The sequence below is a fragment of the Balaenoptera acutorostrata genome, chromosome 6 (assembly GCF_949987535.1).
Source record: "Balaenoptera acutorostrata chromosome 6, mBalAcu1.1, whole genome shotgun sequence".
Classification (NCBI taxonomy): domain Eukaryota; kingdom Metazoa; phylum Chordata; class Mammalia; order Artiodactyla; family Balaenopteridae; genus Balaenoptera; species Balaenoptera acutorostrata.
This window is the reverse complement of record NC_080069.1, coordinates 37,445,755-37,470,136: the sequence shown is the minus strand read 5'-3', so window position 1 is coordinate 37,470,136 and position 24,382 is coordinate 37,445,755. Positions and strand designations below refer to the sequence as shown.

Genomic DNA, 24,382 nt, shown 5'->3' with positions numbered 1-24,382 from the left:
AATGATCCCGGCCGTCCAGGGGTTCAGGAGGAAGACAGCACACACGAGGAACGTGCAGGCCAGCACCACGCTGATGGATAGGAGGAGCCAGTGGCGGAGGCCGATGTACTGCTCCCAGAAGAGGAAGGGGTAGCCGTTGGGGTAGCTGGAGAGCCCCAGGCTCGTGTAGTTGTTGCAGATCGTTCTGACTTTTTCAATTGCTTCAACGAAGTCTGAGGTGTCACGCAAGCCGTTGAGGTAGAAAGGGAACTGAGCGTATTCGATGGGCTCTGCTGCTGGGACTGGAGAGAGAAGGCAACAGGGAGAGGGCCCGATGGTCAGGGGCTCCTGGCAATACTGAGAAAGGCAAACGGACGCCATCCACGGGTGGAAGAAATGCAGCAAGCTCCCACTGTTAGCCATCCCAGATGTGCATCCCCGGATTCTCCACAATTGCAATGAGAAGAGAAAGAACTCGGCAAGAAAGTCCACTTAACCGCACCTCTTTCAACATGAAGGACAAACGATACCAATGGTGGTCTTCAGGTCTTTACAGTTTCAATCTTTGGTTTAAGAAATTTTAAACAATGATCAACCTTTGATTTTGGGGGAGGGTTGTGTGGAGGAGGAGCCTGTGATCTGTGTATTGATTTACCCTTAGATTTTAATCTTCTAGAAGCAGTCACTCTTTGTAATGGGTCTAAACAACTTAAGAATTCAATTGTGAGAACGTTTTTTTTGTTCAACTGACACAAGTGAAAATACTAAGTTCAAACTGTTTTACTCAATCACTTATGAGAACAAAATAACTCGAAAGCCATGCTTTACTGAGAAAAATGCTTGACTTTCTTATCCTTTTAGTGATCTAACAAACTTAAACCTTCCATGCTTCTTTTTTTAATGCAATGCTAAGTCTTCAGCAGCAGGGGAAGAAATCCTTATACAACAAGCATTTAGTTGCTGCCGTTGTGTGTTCCAGACCCTCTGGGGTCATTCAGTTGACTTGCTAAACATGATTTGCCCTATTATAATCTCAACTATAAATTTTCATTAAGACAAGCCTTGGCTGCTTGCCACAAGGCTCTGAGGTTTAGATACAGGGAAGCACAACCCGCCTGCTCTCCAGCCATGTTCGCAAAGGGACCTGTCTTCTTTCTCACGTCCTCCCTTGGCCTCGTACCCAAGGTATACGCTACTAATATCTCTAACACAAATGCAAATTAAATCCATCCAGAACCACCTTTCAAAGTCGGGGCTGAGAGGTGAAAGGAAGAGGACGCTGATGTATACAGACTTTTCTGCTCCGGTTTAAACAGCTTTGACAGAGTACAGGTGCTTGGTGGCTTATAGGAATGACCCAACTTGCCAAAAATCCCTTCAACACCAGAGTTGACAAAGTTAAGATAAACATATAATCCCCAGCGATAAAACTCTGCAACAGTAAAACAACACTCAACCTGGAGGCGTCCCCAACTTTCACATGGAACAGCTGGCATTAAAGAGAGAGGCCTGGTGGACGTATTAGAGTCAAAGGCACGAAGGGAGATTAGAGACTCTTATTTCTCAATGTGATAGAGCATGAGTTGCATTCGATTACACATCCTCATCTGTCTCCCAGAGTTTTAAACTAAAAGAAATATATTGTTCTGTTTACACTGTTGAACCCTGGGTAGTGTCAACGGATGAGGGCTGTGACTGAGCCTGGAGGTATGGGGTGTAAGGAGCCCCATAAGCTTGCAGGCCCAGTGGAAGGCTACTTACTTCTCAGCCTGGTTTCTGGCATGTAGTCGGCTTTGTCGTGGACCCACTCAGGACGGTGAGGCCGGATGTTGGCTTGGGAGGCGGCGTAAGCCACGGGGTCATTGCTGACCCAAGCGGTCAGGTAGATGTAGAAAGCGTTGGGATTAATGATGCCGTCTGCATCCACCAGGCGCCGTTTAGTCAGCTGCAAAATGGGCAGAACAGAAGCCTTTCAGAGGGGTGCTTGGGGTAAACACACTCCTGCCTAGACAGAATAGGAGCGGAGCTCTGCACCAGCATTTGCAGCAGAGGAGAGAATGCCCACTGTTTGCAAGTACAGAAAATCCCATCAGAACACCTTTGGTTTCTTTCAAAATGCACTTATCAGAGGATGCAATAATCGGCATGTTTATAACACACACACACAGTTCTGCAGACGGCCCAGGAATGGACTGAACCAATTAAATCTGAATGCTAAAAGGCTGTCTGCAGCCAAGGCGGAGAATGAACAATCTGAAGAAACATATTTATAGGAGAGGAAGGGGGAAAAAAACCTGGCAAGAATCCCCATACACGTCTGTGTGCAGTTAACCTCTGCTGTTAACACTAAAGGAAATGCCACCCAGTAAATGGAGGAGAGCTATAAAAATAAAACAACATCTGTATAAATTTTGCTAACACTAGCCTCCTATGACCTGTGTATTCAAAAAATGCCCATCGCCAGAAAGTGGAAGGGACGGGTGCACAACCTTGGTCTTTCTGGGAATCTTATTCTGAGAGGTGGTCACACATAGTACGCCACATCCTGTGAGGAAGCCAAATACTATGCTCCCTCTAAAGTGGGTCTGTGGGCCTTGCATAGGTAAAAAACATCAGGAGACAGATATACACAGACACACACGTAGGTATGCATATACTTTTTCCTGTTTACTTTAGATTGAGAACTGGTTCCAATGCTTTTGGCCTTTTTTAACAAAATGAAAACACCAGTGACAGAAGTTAATAGAGAAAGAGTGAAGGAAGAAAGTGGAGGAGAGTGAGAGAACTAAATTTTAGGGATCTGGATTCAATTAATCCACAGGATATGTAACAACTGTACATCTTCAAGCCGTCTCTGGAATTACATAGTACAGCTCACGGCCTCCGCGCACACAGCACGCTCTTATCCCTCACAGGCAGAGGAAATGATGTCCGGGGGCCTGGCCCAATCACATTTGTTCCACAGTGTCCCTGGTCCCTAAAACCCAACCCAGCCCCCGGGCATCCCCGCTATCTCTCAGACAGACGCCTCTGCCCGCATCCCTGTCAAACCAGACAGCATGCCCCATGTGGCCATAAAGCACCAAGTTCACACTCCATAATAACTCTGAACAATGTACTTTGTAAATCTGTCACCTTTAATGCCAGCAAAAAAGGGGAGACAATAAACAGAGCTGCTAGGAAGATCATTAGCATGACGGTTTTCTGCCTGAAGTAAGTAAGTAAGTAAGCAAGTAAGCTACAAAGACCAGAGGGAATAGGACCTGGGGAAGCCAGTAGTGGGGCTGGACTCATCTGAAATCTGAAGGGTCCAAACGCCCTCCCCAGCATGCCCAAGGAATCAAAAGGGATATGCCGGAATCCAAGTTTCACAGCGAAGAGGCAAATGCAGTTGGAGAATATGATTACCAAATAGAAAGAGTTCTTCTTACTTAGGGGGTAAGCACAACAGTGAGTCCACTCAGATTCCAAGGATCTGCATTTCCATCTGCCTCGCTCATGAGAGAGCAGTCTGTCTGTCCTCCTCTACCCCTTAGGCCACAGTGATGCAAAGGAATCAAACATAACAAATCTTCCTATCCTTCTAGTAACCTCTCCTAACACATCCGTCCACCCCAAATTCTATTCTTTCAAATTCTGCTCCCCAATGGATCCACCTTTCCAAGTTTGAATAAAACCAAGACTGACATGGTAACAAGCACTAGAATTCGAAAGAGAACAATGCAACACAGTATGTCTAACATCTGAAAGAGTCTGCATTGCCTCAACTATACTTTCTTCTGACAATTGCTCTGAAGGTAAGTAACACACTTGTCCCCACTTGACAGATGAGCAAGGTGAGGCTCTCTGGGTTGCCCGCAGTCACACCATTTGCTGGTGGAATGAAGAGAATTAGAGCCAACTCAATATTCATTCTTCCAGCCCCCGATGCCTCAGATCTGCAGAGAGCACAGGCTGGGATTGCATGCTGTCAAGCAGTCTTCAGTGGCAGCTGCCCCAAAGCCCTGCTCCACGATGCCCTCCGAAGCTCCCATGGTGTAAGGCAGTGAGTGTACCTGGCTGATGTCGATGGGCTTATCACGGCTGCCGGTTTGCACCAGGAGTTTGTAGGCAAGGACCCCATCATCTGATCCATTTTTGTAATTGTTTGGCATGATTTTCCCAGTTTCCCAGTCACTGTCAAATGCATCCTGAAGTCCTAGAAAAGGGAAATGTGTGTAATACATTATAACTCTTAACCAGAATGATCCTGGTCCTAACAGGGTGCGCTGAGGACAGTGGAGTGTTTGCCATCAATCCCAAATACTCTATATTCTACTTGTATTTTTGACTTCATGTGACACTATTAGATTTTTCGTGAATGAACTTCAGGTTGCTGATAATCACTGTCTCAAAGGCAGAAGGGGAGAATATTCATTTCTAGGAAACAAATACACATGTTTTACCTCAAAAAGCCCCCCAAACTCCCCTTCTTCTCCCCCATGACAAAAGAAAGCAAGAGGGCTGGGTGAGAAAGACACGCCAGGCCCATTCACCGTTTAGTGCCACATCAGGTGCTAAGCCATGGGTTCTCCGATACAACCAGAAATTCCACTCAGAGCAGGAAAAACACATTCAAACTCCCAACTTCAAACGGCAACTCAGTTGCTTCTCCAGCCCAGGGTGAGTGAACATGATTCTGTCAATTTGTTCCATCTGTTCGACTTGTGGAGCTAATACAAGCTGTGGGATCGGCTGCCAGGTTGTGTAAAGATCACAGCCGACACCTATTCACTCTGGACTGTTCTCTTCCTCTCTGCCACCCTTCCTCCAAGAGGGGGTGTGGAGGAGAGAGGAGTAGGGATCTTGTGTGCATGTGTGCGCAGGGAAATACCTCACAGGGTAAATTTGGATCAGATTGAGAACAGGAAGCCACAGGCCAATAGAAGGGGGCTCTGTGAGAACAGATGACAAACCGCAAGGCCAAGGAGGGGAAGGAAAGAGCTTTCTGGGCTTGGGGGATGGGCGCCCACCAGCCCACCACACACAGCTGCGCTTGGCCTCTGTAATCAAAACCATCATTACAGACCTGACGGTTTGGCTACAGCTGTAAAGAGATAAGCGTGTTGGAAGAGAAAACAGGGCCCTGGTGACCCGGCCCTCGGGTCTGAGCAATTGCTGGCTCACACACACTCTCCTCTGACACCCCCCCCCCCTCTTCCGTAGCCCTGCTCCCCCAAACCACCTCCCACGTTGAGCTCCCAAGCCCCAGCAGCCCAGGAAGCCACATCTTCTGAACCAGCTGCACGTGCATGGGTTAGACGTGGCCAGTAAGGAGGGAGAAGGGTTTGTTTCATTTCACGGCATGCCCCCGCTCCCCGCAACACACAGAACTGGTTCCGTTCGTGCTCAAAATGGTTAAACTCTTGGGGTTTGGAGTTGGGGGGAGAAGGGAACACAGGACTCTCTCTCTCGTTCTCTCTCTCTGTCCCAACTAAGCCTTCCTTCCGACATTGCTGTGGGCGTTGTTTTCACAGGAACAATTTGGGGATGAGGGCCTTGGGCTCGGTGGTGAAAGAAGGCCCTGTTTGGGGAACGTGGAGTGGCCGCAGGGCCGGGCGGGGAGACCACCGGGATGGCTGCGCTCCCCTCTCACACAGACGGTTTTTCATAGCGAGGCATGCATACAACCATCAGTATTGAACAGATGTTATTTTATTACCTAAAGCCTTCTTTTTCTGTTTTTGAAAAAAATAAACAGGAGAGAAAAAAACAACCCCTACCAGAAAAGAGGCCTGTTTTGTTTTCCTCACCATAATAGAATTTCCATCACTTTGTGGCTTGTATGGCACTTTAACCCTTTCCTCTTGACCTGCTAATCCTGAGGGGCAGCTCATGCTTATTGTGAGTGTGGGGCTGTCTAAGCATTTTACATTGATTACCCCTCGTTGAATTCTTAAAACGACCTCAGGAGATAGCCGACTAGTATTATGGTTCCCACTTTACAGATGAGGCTTGGGAACGTGAAGTAACTTGAGGAAAGCCACCCAGCAGGTAAGTGCTGGAGCTAAGCTTTGAACCCAGGCAGCCTCTTCCAGAGTCAGCTGGAACCACGGATGCTCTAAATTGCCCTGAATGCACTATGGTGCCCAGGAAACAAACATCTGTTGAAGGCACGAGAATAAGAGAGCAGAGTTAACGTGGGCACCAATGACATCTGGTGGCAAATAGGGGGCCCCAAAAATCTGAGTGCGGTTTTAAGATATTTATACTCTAAGACTCTAGGGACACCCTAGAGTGAAACAAGGAAAGAAATATCTGATTTGGGGAGGTCAACCCTGTTGGCAATTCCACTCAACTCATCACCTACGCTGCTGGCCCCCTACTTGCCATTCACTCTGCTGGGGCTTCACGATGAATGGGAAATAATCACTGACTTCACAGAAAAGTTAAGTTCTTTCATAATTAGTGTATTATTTTCTGATTAATTATCAAAAGGCTCAAGTAACAATGGTTTGGCCTAAGTGCACGCACACTATACAGTCTTGACACAAAACAAGGAACAAGGATTTGCTTCTTCCCTTGGCCAAATATTTCACATTCCAACACATGCATACTGTAGGAAAGAACTGTGATGTTTCACTTATTTTATGGCAAAACATGAAAGTTTTAGCTAGACCTTTTTCATTTAAAATATTTTATACTAGAAATGATTTTCTAGTGTGAAGTTCTGAGTTAATTATCTCAATTGCCAATTTTTCTTTGATACAGGACACTAAAAAGAAAATGCTAATCTAAATTTTATTTGCATATTTCAGTGTGAAATATAAACAAATACCATTTGTACAGTGTGGTTTTTATCTCCAAGGTCACCCTATTTGCATGTATGTTTAAAGGTGACATTTGAGGTAATTTCTGTATTACCAATATACATTTTTATGAGTAAATCCCTCCTCCCCCCAAAACTACTGGAATGTTGCTAAAGACCAATGGGATGACATGGTTTGTAATGGTCATTCCATTAAAAACTAATGAGGGTCCCATCACTTAGCAACCACACAAAGTGCTTTGAAGGAAAGCTGACTCAAGGATAACTACTTCCTAAGAGGAAATGTTCAAAGACCAAATCAACCACTCAATAGGCCTGAAAAATGTCTAGGCAGCCGGTGGTCCCAGGATCTGGCCATTCCGTGTACACTGCTCTGCTGGACCTTGGCAGAGTCAGATGCAGAGGTCTAGGGCTGGCTGGGACGCCGACCAGTGGGCATGAATGGATCTTACTTGGTCTAGGTGGGTGCTGTTCACTTAGCAATCAAAACATGATTCAAACGCACCTTTTAAAAAGATTCCCAAGTCCAACTGCTTTAGGTCTTTAAAGGGATGAAAGCATGGGGATAATTTACAATACGCTATAAAAAGGCTAGCCCTCTGCACTGCCTGGAGACAATGCCCCTCTACCCTCTTCCGAAGCTCCGCCTAACATGCCATATTGAACACCCAAAGGAATGGCCGAAGACACTGAAATCAATTCCAGGATAACCCTTCCTTTGCTCAGATACTGGCAGTGCTCTGCAGATCTCTTTGTTATTTGTGGCAAGTTATTTGCATGTCTTTGGCCAAAGGGGGAAAAATGAAAAGCAGGGAATCTCTCAACTTTCTCTTCCTCTTTTGATTCATTATCTGAAAAAAAAAAAAAAACCCACTGCTTCCCAAACTACTGTAAAAAATAAGACTGGGAACAAATTCAAGTTAATCTCACGAGCATGTTAAAAAATAACGTCAATGTCATGTAGTTCTCTTTGCCTTCCTCAGAAAAAGAGGTCAAATCTGGTATACATGCACAAACAAAATTCTAGGAACACGAGTCAAAGACAGAAACTGTACTGAAGAATTTTCAATCAAATTCAAGTTGTTTACCATTTCATGCAAACTCACAGGGAAATTGGCTGCTTAATCTTTACATACAAGTGTATTGACTTAAGACCAAAAAAGGCACTTAAATCTGTGTTTAAACAAGCCTAATTAAGTGGGAAATTAAGACAATCATTTGGATAACTTAAGCCAAAAAATGTTGGGGCCATAATTATTTGGGTATTTCAGTAAGAGTATTTTTGCTTGAATTGTGTGGATAATTATCTTGATTCTCCACTTTACTTTGCATGTGTCAACACAGAATAAATGAACAGATGTTCTTAGAATCACTGAATACATTCATATTCAGTCAGCAGTTAGGAGCAAGTTTAGGCCCTCTTTCTCTCCAGTTGACTACTATTTCCTAGAAATGTTTCTAAGAGCAAGGTAAGAAGCTAAGAAAGGCATTTTAAAGCAGAAATTGATTATTTATGATATACTATGCGATGTGATCAAGCAATTAAGCTTACTCCATATGTTAAGTCAAAAGATGGTCAAAATATGGAATTTTAAATTATATTCACCAATGATGCAAAACTACTGATGTAGTAAGTTACAATTTGGCAGTGAGTCAGCCTAGAAATTCCATTAACACTTGGATTTCACTTGGTCACCAAACTAGCCACCATTAAAAAAAAAAAAGAGTACTAGAAGCATCCAGCTCCATATTTTATAACCTACTTTCCCATTTCCTGCTTTAAAATGCCTTTCTCAGCTTCTTACCTTGCTCTTAGAAACATTTCTAGGAAATAGTAGTCAACTGGAGAGAAAGAGGGCCTAAACTTGCTCCTAACTGCTGACTGAATATGGATGTATTCAGTGATTCTAAGAACATCTGTTCATTTATTCTGTGTACTCATAAATTCTTACAGAAGTTCCTGAATCAGCCATTTGAACTGTTTGCATCGTTTTATAGGTAAAAACCAGATTTGGGAGCTGCCCCAGAAAGAGTCTATATAAGAATTTTAAGCAACACTTAGAAGTCAATGAAACATGTCAGTGTTACATTATAATCTAACACTTTAATAAAGTGAACAAAGGGAACTTGTAGAAGCTGAACACACCAAAGACCAAATGGTGAATGTTTACAAAGGACAAGGGCCCTCCGGCAGCATCTTACCTTGGAGCCAGTCTCTGAAGTAGTGCAGCCACATTTTGGGAAGCTGTTTATTTTCTTCCAACATGACATACTTCACATTACTGAAACTCTTATGAAGGTCGTAAAGTAAGTGCTGGATATTCGGGTAGTCTGCTTTCTGAGTGACTATATACATGTTGTAGAAAGAGAAGTATTTGAACTGTGCAGCAATAAAGTCATATTCTCTAGTTTCCCGAGGCACAATGTCTGTAAGGTCCAGCCCATCACGCACTCGGGTGGTCCCATAAAGGCTGACCCCCAGCAGGCCCAGGAAAAGGAAGATCACCACGACCTGCAACAGAATAAGGGGCCCGAGGTCAGACCCGGAGGAACATAACCGACTCTCCCGTGACAAAGATGGGCAGTTTGGTTTATACCTCACTCTTACCATCACACTGTCCAGATGTACAGTGTAGGGGTCGTTTTCCCAGAGGAAAAAAACATAAAATCATGGTAATCGCATTTTTTAAACAAGCTCATTTAGAATAAAATCTTTTAAATGCAAGGAGTTGACGTAAACTGAAAGAAACATTTGCCACATAGAGATGCACTCCTGTAGAAGATGAGCTCATTACAATGGCCTCAAGCTCTAAATGGACTGACTCGTTAGGAGGCCTGAAATACATCACATCTGAGGAAGCAATCTGATGAATTCCAAAGGTGCCTGCTCTGTTATTTTTTGCAGACAGTACGAGTCTTCTGTTTTGGTAATTACCTTGGCTTTTGGTTTCAAGAGGAAAGGGGCATAGTGCTTCTCGGCAAAAGATGAGAGAGTCCACTTGCTGCAGGGGGGCTCAAGGCAGTGGAGGCTAGAGTCAGAGAACTGGGAGAGCAGGTCCCTCGTGGAGCTGGTGCTCTCGGGGCTCTGGCAGCTGAGCGTGTCCTGGGCCACGGTGACGGGCTGCACGGAGATCTCGGAGCGCGGCTCGGCAGTGGTGTAGTACACGTGCGTGTGTGGGTCGTACTCTGTGCGAAGCTGCACCGTGGATTGCATGGTGATCTGGGTTTCGTGGGCGAAGCTGTGGCTGCTGTAGGGGGGCGGGGGGCTGTAGCGGGTGTTATTGTGAGTCTCCGTGTAGGCCTGGGGTTCAACCTGAATCACTCTGCTGACACAGGGGCTGAAAGAGGGGGAAATATGTTGGAATGGTATACCGGAACAGGGAAACGGCGCTTTCATTTTTGCCAATGACTGACATTATCCACTTTACACAGCTCTGATTTAGGAGCAAAACATAGCTCTGAACTCCACAAACACCATCCGGTTTATCTATCTGGACGCAGACATGAGTCAATCAAAGGAGGCCAAATGGATGGTTGATCCTGAATTTGGCTGACAAAAATCAAATTACATGCTGATGAACCTCTTAATGCATAATTCCTTTAAAAAAACCCAAAACCAAACCACCCAAAGGGTGATATGTTTTCCAGATGGTGGTTTTCAACCTTTGTTCTGCCCTAATCCATAGAGATACAACACATTCCCAACAATCAGCAGTATTGGTGTGTGGTAAACTATGATCATGTGTATCACAACCTCGGGGCTGTAAGAATGTTCAGTCGAGGGAGGGGAGAACCCCAGTGACTCCGATGTCCCCCAGAGGAAGCATCCTCTGTCCATTATCTCCCCTGCGTTCATCACACTGTTAACTACGCTTCCTTCTAAGTTCACAGACTGAAAATTTCTCTAGACATTACCACTCTGTTCCCAACAAATAAAGGCCACAGGGGACAGAAAATGTACCTTGTAAAACAGCAGAAAATATCCAATCTCCTGTCCTCACGTCGATACAAATCCATGCTGAGAATTGCAGGAAAAATCAGCAGAACCATAGCAAAATTGAATACCACTACTACAGCCGCCTGGGAGAAAAAAAAAATGTAGAGGTCACTAATACATTTCCTCCCAGTCAGAGGACTGCTTTGAAAATAAAGATGCTTTAAACAAAATCTTTCTTTCACTTTCCTAACTGAGGTGTTTAAGCCTGAAATAGATACTGGAGTTTCTCATCACTTTGTTTCTCGTCCTTCATTAAGAGACCATTTGACTAGAATAGAGGCTCCCATCATTCCTTTCCATCTCTAATAATTCCATGAGCCCACAGGGTACAAACACAGGAACTAAACTAAACCAAACTGACAAAAGCAGAACAGAGAATATGCTTGAGATGTTTTACTTTAAGATAAAAAGAAACATTTCCCTCTTAGAACATTTCAAAGAGTTCACGTAGCCCTGATTTTACACTTAGAAAATTTATATATAAAGTGGATCGAGTATATCCAAATGTCACCTTTAAAACACAAAATAAAAATTCAAACACGTCCCCTGAGGTTTTTAATAGGCACATTCCAAATAGCCTCTGGAGTAGCCTGTGGGGTGTGCGAGCGCAGTAACATAAAAGGTCAAGGAGAGTTAAGCAGAAATTCCTGTGTGTGATTCTAGTATGCAGAATAAATAAGTACGGATTCAAAAGTCACTCCATAACCTAGAATAAACACAGGGCTAGATTCTGTAGCGCTTTGGCAAATCTCCTGCTGACCTAGTAAAAATTACACAATTGGGCTGTTAATAGGGGAAAGTCAACAGAGGACAGTTGAAAGGGCTCTCCCGTACAGAAAGGCATGGAAAGAAGCAGCATGATAAAAAATGCAACTGGAATGCTAAGTAACCAAGAAATCATCAGAAAGTTTTTTTGAAAAATAAAAACTCTTACAAGGTTTTTCAAAGAACTGCTTAGTTCTAAAACCTTCTCAAACTGGGTAAACATTTCAGGGTGAGAAAAGAAAACCTGATTACAACTGGTACTGAACAATATCAGAGGAGAACCTTGCAAAGGTCTCTGGATAGTAATCTGTGAATTTATGCTTGAGGTGAAATAGCAAGCCCAAGTTCTGGAGAGATGCTTTTTTCGATAATTAATTCCCTGTCAAGTCTACAAAACCAAAAAATAACCAAGAGTCTCCTAAAAATGACCCAACCCCTCTCTTCTTAGTCTGCCTTGAAAATTCCTCATCAATTCAAAATATATGAAACATGTTAACTGGCCACGCTAATGTATATAAGGTACTTTAAAGACCTGCCTAACATGTTATAAGCAAATCACTATTTTGACTAGAGGATTTATCTAAGAGGCAAATAGAAAAAAGAAAAGTCAGGGCAGCGTATTGAGTATGGAAGACACAAATAAGACAAAATCCTGCTCTCAGGGAAAGACACAGCCAGAACTATAAACAAATTACAATCTAAGCTGACAAATGTAGTAATAGAAGCATACCAGGGTTCCAGAATGGCTCAGAGGATGGGGAGCATGCAGGTGGGGGTACACATGGGGGTGGGGAGAGTGGTCAGAAAAGGTTTCTTGGGAGATGGAGAAGACAAAAAAGGATTTGGGCAGGACCAGGGAGGAAGGATGCATGGAGGAAATCTGATAGGCCGTGTCTGAGTTTAAAAGCTATGCAGCACTGCTGGGTTTAAAATTCTGTTGAGGGAAGAGAAAGGAGGAGGAGGAGTGATGGGAGGTCAGGTAGTTAAGTTACACACGATCCGTTTGATTCTTACAGCAACCAGGAGGCAGACGTTAGTCCTGCTGTCGACCCTTTACCTAATAAAGACCCGTGGTGCAGAGGAAGGTCACCTGCCTGAGGTTCCCAGTAAATCGGATTCAAACACAGGCTTGATGCCTAAGCCCCCAGCCCAGCTGGGACCTGGGAGTTCTTGTTAGATCTGATCACCTCTGGAAGGGACAGACACGGGGGCAGGGTTAGGATTCCTGACCAATCAGAACATAGGGGAGAATGCGTCTGATCCTCAAGGGTTTTCCAGGAAAACTTAATCTTGGGGGGTGGAATCCTGTCAGCTTTTCTTTTTATTACAGTCATGCTTACAATTCAGGAGTGTAATGCAGACAAGAAACTCTGGGCATCTCACTTTGAACAGAAGTTTCTGGGGATGAGGATAGAGACTGTGAAAAGCTAAGCCATGCAGGTGTATACAGGTGGCCCAGATGTTGTGGCCAAAACAACACTGATGCTTTCTGCCGTGGCTAGGGAATGTATCCGATACCAGCCTCATCCATCAGAGAAATCTGATGGGCATCTTGCTTGGTCTGTTTGTGGTGGAAATGGAGAAATGAAAGAAGAAACCCAAGGTAGCTTCCCATCTAAACTTACTGTCCAACAGCTTATTACATATATAGGTAGAACATTTACTGATGAGAAAGTAGTAGAACTTCAACATCCTCTAAAGTGCACTGAAATAATAAAAACAAACAGCAAGGATTTCTCAGTTAGGGAGAAGTGTCGCTGCTAGAGCAAAGAGCACTTTAAAAAACTTCAAGTAAATCTGAAAAGATGACGGGGATGATCCTGCACCGTCAATCAATTCTAATTGCTGTGCTTAAAGGAAATGTCCCATTCCCCTGCAAAGCATCTATGGGTGGCCCCACTGAGACACTTGCAGAGCAGAGAGGAACTGGCCCTGCCTAGAGGGGCCCTCGTCTAAACCCTCTTACCATTTGGAACAATAAGGCATTCTGTTCTGGGACTTTTCATTGAAGAACAAATGCCATTCAGTTACCAGCAAAGCCCCAGTGTAGGGCATTCGTTCTCAAAGAATTATAGACAGTGCCACTGCTTTCTGGTATAGAGGTGGCATTTGGACAGATGGATAAAGATTGACAAGGAGATTTCTCTGGGAAAAAATTCTATTTATTTTGGCAAGGTTACAAAATTGGAAAGGCTCCCAAGGAAAAGTTCTAAACGTGGGTTTATTACTGGACAGAACCATTTTGGATATGTCCTTCTGATGCTTAATCTATAGTATCCTGAAAATACAAATACAAATGAATACCCAAAGTTACAACTTGACACAGTTCCTAAAGTAAAGAGAAACTATATAATGGTCAATTTCAAATGTCAATACCTTTTAAAGGGAACCAAGTGTAAAATTTCTGATGGCTACTGCAAAAATCACGGCATGCTCTTTTTTCTTAAATTTTCTATTCTTTTTTTTTACTTTTTGTTTTTGTTTGTTTTTTGACAGAGAATGAACCAGTATCACAGGAAGCCATTCTCTAATAAATGAGAACTTCTAGAAGCTGTAGATGCAATTTCTAAAGTGATACTCCAGTGCCTTGGAATAGAAATGCAAAACCAACAGTATTCATTTCATCTCAGTAAGGTGCTTACCTTGGGAGAACTTAGCGTACTGGATTTTCTAAAAGGCGTAAGGAAAACTCATGTAGCTTTTCAGACCACCACACCATAGGATATCATTAAAGGAGAGTATGCCTTGATGAATCATCAGTTTGTACTGAGAGAGGAGAGGAGAAAATGAGAGAGAGGGACAAGAAAAGAAGGAGTGTGAGGTAAAGCAGATAAAGAACAGCGAGGGAAAAGGCAGGCAGAGAAGGACAGAGGCAGGAGGGAGGGTCCCACTGTTAAAAGACTCTAGGACAGTTTCTCAGTACCAGAATCTGCTGTATACGAGACAAGAGCAGGCTATCAAAGGGTGCTGCACACGTGCATGCCTGTGCAAAAGGCATCCTAAAACTTCAGTTGTACCAATAAATTAGTGGGCATCTTTTATTTATTTTCCATATTACTGAGCAGTTAGATATATTTTCATTTTCCTTGGACTTTGGTCCCACTTTCAGATTTAATTTATTCATTTATTCACTCACTACTTCTATTTCTATTTTCTATATGTTTATAATAAAATGAAAATAAGCTTTTTTTTAGTATTTTTCTTTTGGGGGGCCTGGTGGTCATAGTGATGGGTACAAAATCTCACACCAAATAGTACACAAGTCTAGTGTCCCAAATGCAGTAAGATCACTAGCTGCTTAGGCCTTTATCGGTAATTAGTGAAATAAGATTCATATCTGAAGGCTAAAAAAAGAGCTAAGTGTGTTGACAAAAATATAAATAGAAACCTAATCTATGATTTGTCAATTTCTCTTCCTGGTCACAATCCTTAGAACCTTTTGGTGATTAACAGGAGTAAAGCAGTATGAATAAGCTGGATGGATGTAACAACAGTTTAAAAAGTGACACCAAAAATAGTTTCCTTTAAAAACCTGGCCATCTCATGAATCACTATCACATTGTAAGAGAGAAGGAAAAGGGAAAGCCACTGCTCCTTTAATCTTCCTTGGAAAACAGTTGGAGCTTTAAAATTTGAATTTAATTCACAAAACCTCAATAATATCCTTGAGAAATCAAAACCCTAAACCATTTCAGGCTTAGGAAGACCACGCCACAAACTGGGCAAGTAGCCTTCTTTATCTGCTGCGTTGACCAATTTCAGGATTTCCCACGAGTTTCAAGCAGCTGAAGAGCAATGCCAGTACTTTAACACCAAGGATAGAACTGACCATAGCTACATCCCCAGTCGCGGGAACTCTCCATTCTTACAATTCATGTTAGCTGGCTCTTTGGAAAAATATCTCAGAGGCCTCTAGATGTGAAAGGGCCTGGTTTGGAAGGACAGAACAGAACAATGATGGACCAAATTGCTCTGCATAAGAAAGGGAGAGGAATTCTGTGTTTTCTTGGGCAGCTTGAAAGTCTGGTAGGGAACCAAAAGGAAAGAGAAGAGGGGCCAGGAAGAACAAGGAAGGAGAGGTGGCAAGTAAGGGCTGGCCAATCCCTCCTCACACAGTGAGGAATCTAACGCTCAATTTTAAGTTATGGCCTGGGCTACACTGCAACCTCACCCTCATATCAGTGAAGTCTGCTCTGTGCAGCGGCTTTGTGCTGGGGGCTGCTTTAGGGAAATCAAGAGGTGGTAGCCAGCAGGGGAAGGGGGTGGGCACAGAAACTGAGAGTGGAGTTTAGAAGCAGGGACGAACAAGAGCTGGCTGCACCAGGCCCCAATCCAAAGGACTCCTGATTATCTGGAGTACGGGCTTATAGGCGTCCCACATGGAGTGGCCCCGGTACCATTTTAGTTTAACTATAAAGGAAAGGGCAACTCCCAAGGCACTGGGTCATGAGGATACCCAGGCCTCAGGCTTCTGAGCTATAGGGCTTTAAAGGAAAGAAAGAACCCTAGAACTTTCTTTCAGAGGGAGTGTCAAGGTTATTGCTTCAAGAAGCATCCACCCAGAAGAAAGAGTCCCAAAAGCTGGCATGCTGCTTTACTTCATGATGGTAGTACTGCAAGCACATCACTGGAGAAAAGCAGACCTGGAAGGCTCGCTGCTGAGTGCAGCGCTCACAGATCCCCCCAGATCTAGTCACTGGAAACTCACCTGCAGGGAGAATGCCCGCAGAGCGGGAATCGGGATCAACGCAGCCATAAAGAAGGCTGTGACGTTGCTGATGGATGTGAGGGCCACGCTGGCTCCCGTGCGCTTGAGACACTCCCCGGTCCTGTCCTAAGGATGAGAAACCACAGTGCTGAGAGCTGCACAGGGCGGAGTCCCCTCAGACCACAGACTGTGTGAACAATTCAAATACGTGGCAAAATAAGACAACTGGTAGTTTACAATGCTGACGTGAGGGGATAAGAAAGCGATCTCTCTGCCTTTCCCTCTAACACCAACACTGAAATTCAAGTTTTCAGTGCTATCTACACAGTCATGTGTTGTTCATGGTTATTACTACCCAAAGCACAAAGCTGCAAGATAATGATTTAAGTCAATTTTTAATATGATTAAAAAGGGGCAAGGAGAAATGAGGACAAAGTAACCAAAAAACCCAAAGAAACAAATGTGCACTTTGGAACAAGTGTCCTGAGATGCTTTTAACTTACTTTACTTATTTAGAGTCAGTAACGTGTCATCTGACTTGGGACTGAATATTTACTGGGCCAGATTGAGAAAAGTGAAAGGACAAACACTCAGGAACAGAGAGGGGCTTCTGCTGTCCTCAAAGGTTTCTTCTTTCGTTTTTCTATTACCTCAAAAGGGATTCTTTTATTCTGTCCTGTTTCACTAAATGCATGCGCCAGAAGGAAAACATCATCCACACCAACGCCAAGAGCAAGAAATGGCAAAACCTGTAGTGAAAACACAGCACAGTGACATTAGACACATGAGGTCCAATTCTGAGAATTCTACAAAGCTATTTTAAACATTGCCACCAGCACCCCAAGTAGCTTACCCAAAGGATGGCTTACATGAACTCATGTGAAGAATTTAGTTTTATCTGATAGTTAGACCCCAAAGTCTAGCAGTTGTAGCTCACAGTAGATCTTGTCCATTACTATTTCTAAGCTCCACATACAATAATTTTTTTAAGTTAATAAATGAGAAGGAATTATACTCCAATAAAGATGTTAAAAAAAAAAAAGAGAAGGAATCTAACTCATTTAAAGCAGTGGTTCTCAGAGCGTGATGCCTAGACCAGCAGTGTTAGGAGCTGGCTAGAAATACAAATTCTCCACCCTCACCCCAGATGGACTGCATTAGAAACTCCGGGGATGGGGCCCAGCAATCAGTTTTCACAAGCCCGCCAGGTGATGCTAATGCACACTCAAGGTTAAGAACCACTACTCAAATAAATGATCTAAATTCCACTGATAAATGAAGCATCTCTAACTAATCAACAAGCCCATTCAGACCTGCCCACTGTCAAGTGGTCCATTTAGAGACAGCACCCCCCTGAGAAATGGGGCATCTTAGTGGAAAAGGCTGGAAGACCCTTTAGGTGACATGGACACACTGGAGGCCAAATGGGCAAGCCCGGAGAGGGGTGTTTGTCAATGAACAGCAGATGGATGGCTCCTTTAGTACCTGAGTTGTTGCAGCATTAAAGGAAATCCCGATCAATGAGCACAGGCCCAATCCTGCAGCCACTGACAGTGCAACCAACAGGACACCAGCCAGCCCCACGGCACCCTGGGACTTGGAGCAGTCCCAGCGCAGCATGGTTAAACAGGCATAGGCAAGCTGCAAGCAGAACAGTTGGGCAGGGTGGTGGGGAGGTGAAGGAATGAAGGGGAATTGGAGGAGGGGGAAGAGGAGGAAGGGGGAGACACAAAACAAAAGCCAAACATTAGAATGTGTAAAGATTCTAATGTTTTCCCCCACCCATCACCCCAAACCAAAAGGTAGAACTTATTAAATCCAACAACGACAAAAATTTACATTACAGACATCATACGAAATGATACGAGTCAAAGATGGGCAAACTGCAAATGGTAATAAATGCTTTACACGACCACTTTTTAAACCGTTACGAAGCCGAGCTCTCTCTGTCTTGGATGCACGTGTGTGTTAAGAGCAGTTAAAAAGCAGGGGCAGTCATGGAAAGGTAAAAACTAAAAAACAAAACAAAGACGCCCCCTGAGAGAACTGAATTGATTGTTACCATCAGTAAATAGCCACTGGCCACTCGGATGACGCTGACATCGGAGAAGGACTTGAGGATGTCGTCCAGGGTCGTCGTGGTAAAGGAAAGCACCTTCTGAGAGGAGTTCTGAGCGACGCTTTGATGAACTACCTGCGGTCACAACGCAAGGATAAATTCCCAGATGGGATTAAAGCTACAATGAGCTTCAGGAGCACAGACCTCAGGTGACATGTCCCCTTAACGCAAGCCCCACTTTTTTCTGATGCCTTGAAAAAGAGCTCTACATGACTGGGGTTTGAACTTGGACTAACGTTGAAGGACCTGAGCCTGGGACAATGAAGGCTATTGCTAATCAAGTGAGAATGTGGTGCTGTGGTGAGCCGGTCAGCCTGTGTAATTGAAGTTTACTCCGACAGCCTTATTTATGCTATGTCCAAGACTACTATTCTCCTCTCCATAACTCTACAACTGACTTGCGGGCCCATCAGTTCCCCCCTAATCCAAAACAACTCATTCTTATGGGCACTCCTCCCCCTCTTCATTTGCTGGCCACTTTTAAAAGGTCACATGCAGCTCAGTAGAGGTCACTGCTTGGGAAACAAAGGCCAGCTCCTGTCACATGACCTAACCAAGGGGACTGCAGCTGTGAACAGATTCTATGCCTTGCTAATGTTTTCCAGACACCTTTTCTTGCTAACCAAGTGTTTTTTTTAAACACTGTTATGCCTTAGTTCTGGGGTTCACAATTGGTTACTCAAAATGTTTCAGGGCATCACAATTAGAATTAGCATCACCCAGATAGTGAGATTTTCAATATAAAGAAAAGGAAAAAGTCTTCATCCCACCACGTTCCCAGAATCACGATCAGTTTTGAAAATAAATTCTAATGAAAACAATGCTTTAAAACGTTAAAATGAAGTATTTAGTAACTAAGGGGTTTGTACTCAGATTCAAAGGGCGTCAGAACGCCACCCATTTACCTCCACATACGTCCTCTGCCAAGCCTCCAGGATGGCTGCTGCCTTGTCCTCGTTCCAGTTGATGTGCGAGACATACTCATAACCCTTGAAGTGTTCGTACATTTGCTTGGGAGTCATTAACTGAAACATGGTCTGCAAGGCGTGGGCACTGTGATGGGGTGGAAAAGGCACAACATCAGCATCCCCAGGAAGCAGCTCTCACTGTGCAAAATCCCCACCGAGCACCCCCGACTCACTCGCAGCGATTCTGTCCTACATGAGCACATGTTTCCATTAAAATGGGACCTGGATGGTTATTTTATTTAATAGATTGATGTACCATATTAAAGGTGTAACCTTACAAACCTTTTACAGATACACCCCCAAATTAAATTAATAGGCAATTTCCTTTCTCAGTTTCTAGTCAACGAAACAGGAAGGGTAGTGGAGTAGATAGCCTGATCAGATATGCTGGGCTCAGCGCTGCACGCCTGCTTGTGCAGAAATCCCAGACCACAGCTCTCCCGAGGGAGAAATCTCAGACGGAGTGCCTGACACTTGACGGAGAGGAGTCCACAAGTGCACAGAGGATAATTCTTATTTAGCCGTCAGTCGTTGGTCTTTCCCTTTAACAGTCTGTGATGGAGTTCAGCTCATATCATATAACTCCACATGGTATGACCAATTCCTCTTGCCTACTTTACAGTTGCCCCGATTTTCTACATCATGGGTAGATCTTCTAAAATCCTACAATCACTAACTACAGTCTCGATGAAAATGATAAATCTGCTCTTGAAAAATTCCCCATAAGGTGCTTTTTTTGAGCTGGTCTAGTCCACTAATATTTCCTAATATTCTATTACACCAGACAGCTAGCTAGGATAACAGTTAAGTATTAATACAAATACACTTGCAGACGTCAGAAGGGAAGTGGTTTCTGAGGCAAGGACAAAAAATAGATGGCTTGGATTTTCCTCCGTGTGCTGGATTACCTGACAAGCTTTCCAGTGCTGTTCTTGACTGTGCCACCCACAATCAGTTCCTCCTGCCAGTGCATATACTTTCTGGATAATCCATGACACCCACCATTCAAAACAAGGGCCATATCAAGAGGCTAAAAATAAAAAGACAGCCTCATAATTACAGGAATTAGTAGGCAGGTCACATGCCTTGTTAAAATCCAGTGCATTAAGGGCTTGTTTGTTTCAGTGAGAACATTAATAACAAGGCTAATGAGAGGCGTATGGCAAATCTTACAGCAAAATTGAGCTCTTTAAACAAACTTAGTTCCATAGACCAAAAAAGTCATTGAGGATGAAATCTTAAAAAATAAAAATAATAGAACTAAAAATGGGGGCAAATATCAAGTTTTTCTCCCTTCCCCTCCTGAGGAGCAATCAATGGCTGTACTTACTTTGGTTGCATTTTTGTTGGGGGCTGTGGCAGGGCAGTCTGGATCAGCCGGATTGAGGCAGGGCCGGTCCATGTAACCATGACCAACTTCAGCCTTATTCAGCATTTCCTCCCAGCTGTCCACTTGATAGTTTATTTTCTTTAACTCTTCTAGGAATTCCAAAGGGTCAAAGTTTGTCCACTGCAAAGGAGGCTTACCTCTGCGAAAGAAATTAGGAGGCAAGACAATGAAAAAGAGGCTTCCAAGCCCTTAGTAAAATAACAAGACTGAATCTATTGCATCTGGATTGTATGATGCTTTTTGGGGATACAAATGTAATTCTGGGACCTTGGCACAAAAACCAAATGATCCTTTCCAGTATACCTATATGCAAACCTAAGTCAGGAAAATAATTCATGAATGAACATGGCAAACAGAGAGCTTATAAATTAACAAAGGTACCAAAGAATCTTAACTTGCTCATATAGTATATTTAATACCTAAAACCAAAATTAGCCAAATGGGTGCTTCTAAGCAGAAGACTGAGACCCAAAATTAAGGGGGGGGGGGCGCGCAGAGGAAATCACAATGTCAAATTAGCACTTGCCAGCCTAATAAATGCTTTGTAAATGTCATCAATCAAAATATTTGATCTCCATTACCTTTAATAATCCCATACTTATGAGCTCTCTCTGACAGCCTGGCAGTCAACCCCACAAGCCCCCTGCTGCCTCTGCCATCACCGCCATCAAGGCCACTTCCCCCCACACTCACTTTTGAATTTGTGCTGCTGACAGACCAGAAAGGCTTTTGGCTGCCTGTTATGTGGTTCAAACCACACTGTAGCTGCTTAACCAGGCTGAAGTCATTATTCAGAATCTCCCAACCAGAAAACACAAAACCCCTTATTTCCCACCTAAAACTGTACACTGAAGGTCAGGGTATGGCCACTGCAAATTGCTTTTGCAGATATGTGCAAGCTAGGAGAGAAACAATAACCCAAGCACTAACTCTTGCATAATTAACTGAAAATGTCTACACTGATTAACAATTATTCCTTAAATGATGTGGTGTACATAATATTCAACTGCTAAACTGTGAAGCATCCCCTACCATGACCTTCAAAGATAGTGGATTTCCCTCTTAAATGACATTAATGTGATCCAAAGAAAGGTTAGCATTTCACTTAACAGGAAGATCTTGAACTTCAACATGTACCCACTAATAAATTCTCTCCTTAAAAAATAAGCTAAACCTACGTTAAGTGCTTGGTCTGCAAAACTGCAAATATTTTAAAGAGTTAAAAATCACACATACTCTGAAATAATTTGCATTTTATTTGCATATAAATAGGCTGGTAAAAGTGAATGAAATTTAATGATGCCTACAGAACTTTTTTTGAAAAGAGGAGAAACATTCTGCCGAAGTGCCTTCTCCCCCAACTATTCACTCAAAACATGCACATGGAATTTCAATGTTTTTATTTCTTGTTCAAAACTGAAATAGAATAAACAATGATAAGGTAACATCAGAAACATTCTAGAGTTTAGAAATCACAGACATCAGAAAACAAGATCACACACTTACAGTAGGTATGCTGTCCCAGACTGTAACTTCGCCCCTTCCCAGAAGCAGTCCAAAGGTGTAATAATTAAACAAGGGTAAAGATATTCTATTATCTGTCAAAGTTGAAAAGAATAGGCCACGCATTAGGCTAATGTATACCACTGGGCTATTTGAGAATTTTTGAGAAGTTTTTGCAAACAAAAAGAAAATATACCTGATCCATGTAACCTGTTTCTGTGATAAGTTCTCCAGATTTATAACACAAATGTTCCAATTTCCATTGCCTATTAAAATAAAAAGCAGAGACAAAAGTTTCTTATTGTAATAAAGGAAATGTGTGCAAAATCAGAACTACAGAACATAGAGAACTGCAATTTTGATCATTTTTCAGTATCTGTCAAAATGAGCAGAGCTTTGCCAAATAGATTCAACAAGCTTGCTTTAATGAATAGATAATACTCAACTGTAATTAACATGTGGGGTGTTTATGTAAATGAATGCTACCAAAGTACTTGAAAAGTCTTGTTTTCTTAAGTGTTCTCCCAATAATCTTGTTTACACCATTAATCTGCTTTTCCACATACATTAAACAACTTCAGGGCAGATAATTCAGAGTTGAATTATCACAAATTCAAAATAGGTGGGGACTAAATTAGTAAGGTTTATAATGTATTAACATATATTGAGGTGGGAAAATAATACTTTTTTTACTGGTAGATTATGTCCTTATTAACAGATAGTGTTCAAAATGAACTTTCCTGCTCTTAACCACAAATGCTATAAAGAACATTACCAGGTAGATTTGTTTCCCACTTTATATTCTTCTATTCTTGTCCTACAGAAATTATATCAAATATACTGATCAACAATTACCTCTACTATCCATCATCTATTATTATAGCGTTTTGTTATCCCTAGAAGAGTGCTATATAAGCCCAGGCCTTCCCAAGTGTATTAGGGAAATGAGTCTAATTTGAAAAAAGAGAAAATTAGGAAAGGTGGGGATGGGAACTCCAGGAAAAGAAAAAATATAAAACTCCTTCTAGACTGCTCTGTTTCATTGGTCTCTTTTTTCTCTCTTTTATTAGTCACCCAAAAGAACGTTCTGGACTTCACCCTCTTCCTTGTGGAACCTTCCCATCCATCCCTCAGTGCCCCGCTGAAATGCCACCTTTTTGCTAAGCTTTCTTTGATCAGTGCTGTTGAAAGTGACCCCTTTCTCTTGAACCCCAGAGCAATGCTGGTCGGCTCTCCTTCTTGACACTGGAGCACCTGTAGGAGGGACTGCCTGTGTTTTAGCTTTGTACATGCTTCTCTGTATTGTCTTTCCTCTCCCTAACTTAGGCTGTGGTGGTTTCATTCCAGAACTCTTCCTATGCTTTTACTACATCCACAGCATTGCTAAATTAGCTACAAAGCTAAAGGGTAGTATTTGGTAAAGGTGTGTGAATCCACCTTACTCTGCCTACCTGTCCCCAGGAATTCACCACCGTGGCTCAACCCCCTATTTTTTGGTGACACATACCAACCATTAACATCTGTAATGAATACAAAGTAATGAGAAGTAACTTCTTTTCCTTTCTTATTCTTTGTGAGGTGACTAAAGGCAATTCAAAATATAACTGTTCCAAAAACAGGTTAAGCAGTGAAACATCTTCAGAACGGTGGACAGCCATCCAAATGGCTGCTTGAAGGACCATACTCATTTGGGTATACTGCCAAGATACTCACTGAAAATACATTATAAAGTAATGTAGTTCATATGTTACCTAAATTTAGAGACAAATCAAGATTTTAAAAATCATTTCACGAGAAAACTGTTTGAACTAACACTTCCGCTGTATTTCCAGGGCAACTTTATTTGCTAAAACAAAGGGGTCTAAACCAGCAGCCTCTCCCCACCACCTTACCTGTTATACATATATACATGGACACGGCTGGCCTGGAGCGCCGAGTCCAGGTGCTGTCGGAGTGCCTCCGTGGTCAGGACATTAGCACCGTCTTCCTTGGGGGTCTGAATCATGAGTTGAGGATTAAACATAGCCTCTTCTCCAATCTTCTGGCGAGTGTAATTTAATTCACGACTTACTCGCCCACCAACTGGTAAACATGTACAGGTTTCAATTAGAACAGCAAAATCCCCGCAAATTCACATTCTCTTAT

The 24,382-nt window shown here is 42.9% G+C and overlaps 1 protein-coding gene across 3 annotated transcripts in view; it reads right to left on the bottom strand.

Annotated features, from left to right (window-relative positions):
• Positions 1-24,382, bottom strand: part of PTCH1 (patched 1) — a 58,662-nt gene that overhangs the window by 14,699 nt on the left and 19,581 nt on the right. For 2 of the 3 annotated variants that reach the window (XR_009008709.1, XM_057548969.1), the window contains exons 3-18: positions 24,130-24,319; positions 22,434-22,503; positions 22,241-22,332; positions 20,675-20,873; positions 20,253-20,374; positions 19,282-19,429; positions 18,320-18,451; positions 17,743-17,898; positions 16,908-17,006; positions 16,258-16,383; positions 10,749-10,867; positions 9,723-10,125; positions 8,990-9,299; positions 4,035-4,177; positions 1,741-1,924; positions 1-281 (exon numbers count right to left, since the gene is read on the bottom strand). Coding sequence is in view for 2 of the 3 variants with exons in the window: in XM_057548969.1 (XP_057404952.1) it covers positions 1-281; positions 1,741-1,924; positions 4,035-4,177; positions 8,990-9,299; positions 9,723-10,125; positions 10,749-10,867; positions 16,258-16,383; positions 16,908-17,006; positions 17,743-17,898; positions 18,320-18,451; positions 19,282-19,429; positions 20,253-20,374; positions 20,675-20,873; positions 22,241-22,332; positions 22,434-22,503; positions 24,130-24,319 (2,774 nt within the window). In the remaining variant the exon portion in view is untranslated. The remainder of the gene's footprint in view (positions 282-1,740; positions 1,925-4,034; positions 4,178-8,989; positions 9,300-9,722; positions 10,126-10,748; positions 10,868-16,257; positions 16,384-16,907; positions 17,007-17,742; positions 17,899-18,319; positions 18,452-19,281; positions 19,430-20,252; positions 20,375-20,674; positions 20,874-22,240; positions 22,333-22,433; positions 22,504-24,129; positions 24,320-24,382) is intronic. The other variant, XM_057548970.1, reaches the window with a different exon arrangement.